The sequence below is a fragment of the Hippoglossus hippoglossus genome, chromosome 6 (genome assembly GCF_009819705.1).
Source record: "Hippoglossus hippoglossus isolate fHipHip1 chromosome 6, fHipHip1.pri, whole genome shotgun sequence".
NCBI classification, from domain to species: Eukaryota; Metazoa; Chordata; class Actinopteri; order Pleuronectiformes; family Pleuronectidae; genus Hippoglossus; species Hippoglossus hippoglossus.
The window spans coordinates 12,004,759-12,012,178 of record NC_047156.1 but is presented as its reverse complement, the minus strand read 5'-3'; the positions used below and the strand labels follow the sequence as shown (position 1 = coordinate 12,012,178).

At 41.7% G+C, this 7,420-nt stretch overlaps 1 protein-coding gene across 1 annotated transcript; it reads left to right on the top strand.

Moving 5' to 3' along the window:
* The first annotated feature begins 1,539 nt into the window (after positions 1-1,539).
* dnaja2b (DnaJ heat shock protein family (Hsp40) member A2b) lies at positions 1,540-7,303 on the top strand. Its single transcript, XM_034587231.1, has 9 exons — positions 1,540-1,723; positions 2,839-2,898; positions 3,261-3,487; positions 3,582-3,662; positions 3,791-3,924; positions 4,024-4,220; positions 4,572-4,716; positions 5,345-5,472; positions 5,582-7,303. The coding sequence occupies exons 1-9, from the start codon at positions 1,646-1,648 to the stop codon at positions 5,768-5,770; spliced, it is 1,239 nt and encodes a 412-aa protein (XP_034443122.1). The 5' UTR covers positions 1,540-1,645; the 3' UTR covers positions 5,771-7,303.
* Positions 7,304-7,420: the final 117 nt, after the last annotated feature.

Genomic DNA, 7,420 nt, shown 5'->3' with positions numbered 1-7,420 from the left:
CAGGAAAGTTGACATTCACACATTGTTGTGGAACCTGAGTGGAACCTACTTGTAGGACACTCCCTCCTTTTCTATCATTAGCCAATTTAGCTACAAATGTAAATTCTAATGTTTAAGCATTAAAACATGTTTTTGCATTTACTGTGTTAAAATGTAATTACAACACAATCTACCTCACTTTAGCACTCGAGGACGTTTGCAGACATCAAACATAAACACAGTGTTTGTGGTACTGGTAATGGTTATACATTTTTTATTTATTGGTTATTCAAAAAGTATTTAGGTGTCAAAACACTTAATAAACGTATATTTCGGGTTGTAATGTGGTATAATGTCTTCAGAATAATATGGCTGCAGCTTTGGGGCACCTGACTCCAAGTGGGTGCTTGTGACAGCAGGATCTGGCAACTCTGCACGGCCCCAGCCAGAGAGATAGCAAGCTTAAATCGTGGCAGCGGCAGCTCGTAGAGGCACTTCCGGTGGCAATAGAAACTCCCACTGAAATGTAAAGGCAGCTGCCGCGATTTGAGGCAGCTGTCACAGTTGCCACCCTGTTTGAGGGTAACCACCTCTGTTTATGACTTATTCCCTGGGATTTATACGTAGTTTATAAATGTTTATCAGCGTGTTACTGTTCTGAGTAGCAAGAATAATTGATCTGTATTTCTCCACTTGTATTGTAAAATGTTTATTAAGCATTTTATCGGTCCATGCCTTTTATTTTTGTCTACTGATCATTTATAAGATGTACCTGTGCCACACTTCAGACTCCTAACAGCGACACAGAACAAATAACATAATAATATTTTTTTCAAAGACAAAAAAATCCAGTCTCCATGGAAAAAGATGTCTAGTCAGCACATAATGTAGATGAGCACTTGGGCTACCCACGCTAGGTTAACCTAAACATCAAGGAGAACAAGGTAAAGATGTTCTTTTTTTCTCTTAAGTATTGTGTCCTCATATTTCTTAGTAATTGTGTTTTTTTAACTGCATTCCAAAATTAAGTGATATTAGTGTTGGATACGTGGGCTATTTTACATGTTCTGCTGTCAACAAACTTTTGAGGACATCATTACTACTTTGCACTGTAACAATGTGCAACATGTGACAAGTGGACACTTCACTACATTACCATCTGTACATTCAGGTATTTCCATATGTATATTTATGTAGCCTATTGTGCATATCTTTATCTGATTCAATATCTGGTCTTTTTCTGCAGATATGCAAATCAAATAGTTTTTTGAATCACAGGGTACTCAGGCCTAGTATCAGTGCCTGAGTACCCTGTGATAAACTTAAATTCTACATAAGATGGTGAATAACTCCATGATTTTGGCTCCTGTAACTGTGCCACACTGTAACTGACACACTGTCTTCGAGCTCTTACCTATCCATAGACATCAAAGAAAACAGAGGCAGCTGCCTCCAAACAGTGTGGCCTCAAATGCACCTGCTACAAACAAAGTGGTATCAGAGGCAACAAAGGTAGCTGCCAGTGTTTTAAGGCAGCTGCCGGAAGTGCCTCTACGAGCTACCGCTGCCACGATTTGAGCTTACCGTTACTGCCCAGCCGGTGGAGTCTGCTCGTCGCTCAGCTGAAGCTCCGCATAGGGTCTTTCTGTGGTCGCCGGTTAGCATCATGGCCAACGTCGTGGACACCAAGCTGTACGACATCCTCGGAGTTTCACCATCTGCCTCTGAGAATGAGCTCAAGAAGGTACGGGGCGTCTGAAATGAGAAGGGGGGATTTGTCGGTTTGAGAGGAGAAAAAAGGAGGAAGAGAGGTCACCAGCGAAATGTGGCCTAAAAACAAGCTAATCGACGCTGCTAGTTTGCTAACCTAGCCGGCGAAGCTAAGCTAGATGTCGGCTAAATACTTAGTGGCTCGATGTTTTTTTTTTTACCGAAAACATTAAAGCTACACATTGACGATGGCAAATTTACGGTCGGTGTTCGTCATTTTCATTGTTTCTTCATAAGTGAATTCGGAAGATGTAGTTTATTAGCCCTAAAATCTAAATACCCGGCTAACCACGAGTCTGATAGCCTCCCGGCTATCAGATGATACATTCCAGCAAATAACCGTCACCAAATCGGAAGCAATACGCGTTAGCTTAGCAGTGCACCTCGATTCATGCGCCAGTAAAGTAAACCCACGCGTCAGTGGAACATTTGGTGACGCTAAACGTGGTGTGAAATGTAGCCAGAGCAAATGGGTTATGGTTGAATTTGCTAGCTAACGTTAATGTAGCTACTGTAGTTAGCATCACGCACGTCGCTGTGTTCTCCACAAAGTTCACACAAACCTCAGGTAGTCACGAATTATTCTTAATCTACAACACTGCGTCGCCTTCATAACGTCGCTTCAGACATTTTATCACACGTGCAACCATCTTATTTTACGTCATTTAATAAAACCGAATCATTATGTACATTATATTGAGATCGCTGCGTGATAGACACGGCTATTCAAATTCATCATGCTGGGTTAACTAGCGACGATGTTCTCCACTTCAAAATCTTTCGTAATGCCGAAATGTTAGTGGACAACTAATTTACCAGAGTATCATCATAGATACTCGTTAAATTAAACATAACTGCGGGTAAAGCAGGAAAACTCCGAATATGCGGAATTTCAGACGGGGTTCTGTTGGCGTCTTCATCACACTTGAGGGGCCGAGGTGTCAGAAGCAGAGATGCTCTTGACAGTGTCCTGATGTTTTTGACAGCACACCCACAAGTCCAGGCCTTGTCTTGTCAGGACAGTTCATAGGCTTAGTGATTTGAGTTCTTAAAGACATTGTTCACGTTTCCTTTTCTTGTATATTGCAGGCCTACCGCAAATTGGCCAAAGAGTACCATCCGGACAAGAACCCTGATGCTGGAGACAAGGTATGATGCACCAAAGCAAGTCATTGTAACTTCAGCGATGTCATTGTTGGCAGCAGGAGCTCAATTTGTCAACAATTGTGGCTGAGAAATAATGCCACATTAGAATCATAATCACACAGCCCAACTCTGAGGATTAACACAATGAGTGCACAGTACATGAAATGGATTTTCCCTAGAGAAAAGTGCAACAGTTCTTTATTTGTACTGCTCTGTTCCTTAGATGTTGCAAACGTGACACAGGAGTAGTCTGTCTTTTAAATTCCTTTTTAACTTAATAAGATGTGCTCCTCAAAAACAAAACCTCGTGGCCCTCATTGCTGTGATGTACTGACTGGCTTTTGTACCATGCCCATGTTTTGCAGTTCAAAGAGATCAGCTTTGCATATGAAGTACTGACAAACCCAGAAAAGAAGGAGCTTTATGACCGCTGTGGAGAACAAGGGCTACGAGATGGAGGAGGCGGAGGGCCTGGCATGGATGATATCTTTTCTCACATTTTTGGCGGAGGACTTTTCGGGTTCATGGGGGGACAGGGCAGAGGACGCAACGGAGGCAAGAGGAGAGGAGAAGACATGGTACACCCTCTGAAGTAAGTTTCTTGCTTTGATGCTGTTTGTGTGATTCAGTGGCTGCTTCAAATACAATATATTATTGTCCAAATCTAATTTTAATTTTTGTCTCAGAGTTTCTCTTGAAGACCTCTACAATGGCAAAACCACCAAACTGCAGCTTAGTAAGAACGTGCTCTGTGGTGCCTGTAATGGGTGAGTCAGCTTTTAAAGTTTTGGTCTCATTATTAAAAACAGCATATTGATATATAGTCTGGACTGATGGTTATTTGTCATATTCTTCTTCCTGCTAATAACACTGCACATACATGTTTGCCTTGTAGTCAGGGGGGTAAGGCAGGAGCAGTGCAGAAGTGTGTGGCATGTCGAGGACGAGGCATGAGAATCATGCTCAGACAACTGGCCCCTGGGATGGTCCAACAGATGCAGTCAGTCTGCACAGACTGCAATGGAGAAGGTAATATATTCACTACACCCACATATTGGAGGGGTGATGTATAGTCATGAGCAAAACAGCACTTTGAATTCTCCAATCTTTGTTTGTGCACTCATGCAGGTGAGGTGATAAATGAGAAGGACCGCTGCAGAAAGTGTGAGGGTCATAAGGTGTCTAAGGAGACTAAGCTTCTGGAGGTGCATGTGGACAAAGGCATGAGGCACGGACAGAAGATCACGTTCACTGGGGAAGCTGACCAAGCACCAGGCGTTGAACCAGGAGATATAGTCCTGGTGCTGCAAGAGAAAGAGCATGAGGTAGCCTACCTGTGTGCACTCGTTGAAAAAGAGAATAATATGTAATTTGAATATTCCACCTACAGGGAGTTGACAGTTGACAGGGAGTGTTTAAGTTTGAACAGGTTATTAGTTGAGATTCAACAAACCCTAACCATTAAAAAAGCTTTACTAATTATTTGTTGCATAATTGTTCATACATTGTTGAGCATTATAATGTTCAACAAAAATTCAGGAAAGTATTATTATTCTATACATAAGTTTCTGATTATTGTAAAGGTGTATTTCTATCATTGTTTGTGGGAAACCTTTTTACTAGCATATGTTTAATGAACCTAAGGAATAACTTTGTTCAAAACCAATGTATATCAGGAATTCCGCCGTGATGGCAGTGACCTTCACATGGTCCAACGCATCGGCTTGGTTGAGGCTCTGTGTGGCTTCCAGATGACTGTCGCTCACCTGGACGGACGTCAACTGCTTGTCAAATACCCACCTGGCAAGGTCATCGAGCCCGGTAAACCATCTTCATACAACTTTATTGGATTTGATCCCTTTTGTTACAGCATTGCTTTATTCCCAGAGACCATTTAAGTGAAAAGGGGCAGATTATTGCTTTTACTGTTTCATGCTGCAATTAAGGAGTTGGTGCCAACATTTATTTCTGGACCAACGGATTAAAAGTGTTTTAAAAAACGTGTTTGGAGGCTGATCCACTTAAATATGGAATAACGGTTGAGCTGTTAGTTGCAGCATTAAGCACAGTGAGGAATTTCTCTGTCAGCCATTGTGCAGCTACTGATCATCTTATAGTTTACAAAAATCTATAATCTCCTGGAAAGTAGTAATATGACATAAACTGTGTATATGTAAATTTCAATATTTTCATGACAGTTTAAACTGAAAAAGTGAAAAGCTAGTTTTTTGTCTAGTAGGTAATAAAAAAGTATAATGTAGAATTGTATTTAAATATAATATAAAAGCACAGTGGTGTTCTTAAATCAAGTTTAGTTTTTGTCTGACAGTTTATATGATTAAGATATACATCTCCTCAGGTCACAGTACATACAGGAGCCAAGATCTCACACTTCATCATGAGATTCTAATTGTGTTTTCATACCTTTTGTACCCCTTGTGTCTGGCAGGCTGTATTCGAATGGTGAAGGGAGAGGGAATGCCTCAGTACAGAAATCCTTTTGAGAAAGGAGACCTTTACATCAAGTTTGACGTCCAGTTCCCTGAAAACAACTGGATCAGCCCTGAAAAACTGAACGTGAGAGCCAATTAAATATCGCGATTTGCACAATTTAAACTCCAGTAATCCTGAGTGATTACGGTGTCATAATGTTTTTTTTTTTTTTAATTCAATAAATTTCTTTCAGGAACTGGAGTGCTTGCTGCCTGCTCGTGCTGAGAATCCAGTCATCGCAGCTGATGCGGAGGAAGTTGACCTGACAGATTTTGACAAGAGTCAAGGGTCCGGAAGTGGAGCCAGGAGAGAGGCCTACAACGATAGCTCAGATGAGGAAGGGGGCCATCATGGCCCAGGGGTGCAGTGCGCACACCAATAGAAAGACTCATACATAAAGACATGCACATACATAAAAGCATAGATACATGACCATCCCTCAAGTCTCGTTGCTAACACTGTTCAAGACTTGATGCGCATACATGCACATTTCTCTCCTTTCATGATTCCCATGAAAAAGAGATAAACACACATACATATATACGCATACCAACCCTCCTCAGTTCCATGGTGCCCATAAGTCAGAGAGATGCTGGACGTGTGATGACCATTTTTGTGTGTATGGACAGTAGTGCTCATCAAAGCCTCCTTCAAGAAGGTTCATTGACTGCTCAATGCCTCCCTGTTTTCATCCCAGGCTTTTCCCTTTCACTGAGGGAAACACCCGTCTAGTGTATAAAATGCAAATAATGTTGACTATCTTGTATATGGTGTAGTTTAGTCTCACACAAGCGCATGCTGCTTCTCGCCGAAGATCTTGCACACGTAGATCCAAGGTTCGGACACAACAGAGAAATTTGGCACTACACCTGTGTAAATTTCAGTGTGTCACCGCTATCAAAGTGTCCTGCTGTCATAAGAGCCGAACTGATTACAGCCCTTAAAGCGTGTCCTCTTCACAGCCCAGCTGAGAGCCGCACGTTTCACCAACTCATCCCCCAACATGAACTCTCATATTTAGAAAAAAAAAGAGGCTTGCTGGTTCTGCTCAGTCCCCAGCCGTCACATCGCTACAATATTAAAGCCTTGAGTGTTGCACCTGTAAGCCAGGCGCCATGTTTTCTTAGTTCGGAAATTAAGGTTTCTTTTTTTCTCTTTGTTGGTTTGAATGTTCATGTGTTCATGTGTTCGAGACCACAGAGCTTGAAGCTAACTGTAGTCTTTGTTTGAGTTGCAGACACACTTGTGTACTTTGTATGTGTGTAATGCGGTGACTCATTGTGTGGGAGCTGCTGTTGAATGTTCGGGTTTATTAGGGTGATAGCTCCTTCTGCGTTTTGTTGGACTGCAGTGTGAGTGGACAATATATAGGGTCAATTTACGAGGAAAAAAACTGAATGTTGATTTGCTGAGAATCTCTCTCTCTCGTAGACATGTCTCTTTTTTCCCCTTCTGATCACCAGGACTGAGAGAGATCCTCCTCTCACACAGGAACACCACCGGGACCGCACCAAACCCCCTCTTTACTATACATTTCCCTGCATCGTAGAGTTGTCAGCCACACCTATGTCCTTTGACATTTTATCCCCAACCCCCTCCATACCTGTAAATAAATACAGCCACAGTCCATAGGTGCATTCAGAGTCTATAGCAGTGTCCTTCCTGTCATCACAAGATGATTTCTTACCCAAATGATTCACGGCCAATATATAAATATTAAGTTCATGTGAAGAAGAGTTGACGGAACCTCTGTAGACTCTACAAATGCACCTCTGCGGCCCATCGTGTATGTAATTTAGGCCACATGGGATTCATATGTACACAACTAAAGGGGGGTCACTGATTAATGACGTTACTGTTGATGCTTATGTTTGTCGAAGATAATTAAACTATAATAAACAGTCGATACAAGTTAGTGGAGATCTGTCATATTTCAATGTGTCTTCTCATATTTTGCAGAAGAATATTATCAGAACAACAAAGTGGTTTCAAACATTTTAAATCAATAGTGAACCATCAATCTGTTGTGGTA

Bases quoted from the DNA above. Each gene is read 5' to 3' on its own strand.
- dnaja2b (XM_034587231.1), top strand. From the start codon at position 1,646: ATGGCCAACGTCGTGGACACCAAGCTGTACGACATCCTCGGAGTTTCA. The intron at 1,724-2,838 runs GTACGGGGCGTC...TGTATATTGCAG, and splicing joins CTGAGAATGAGCTCAAGAAG to GCCTACCGCAAATTGGCCAA. The intron at 2,899-3,260 runs GTATGATGCACC...CATGTTTTGCAG, and splicing joins ACCCTGATGCTGGAGACAAG to TTCAAAGAGATCAGCTTTGC.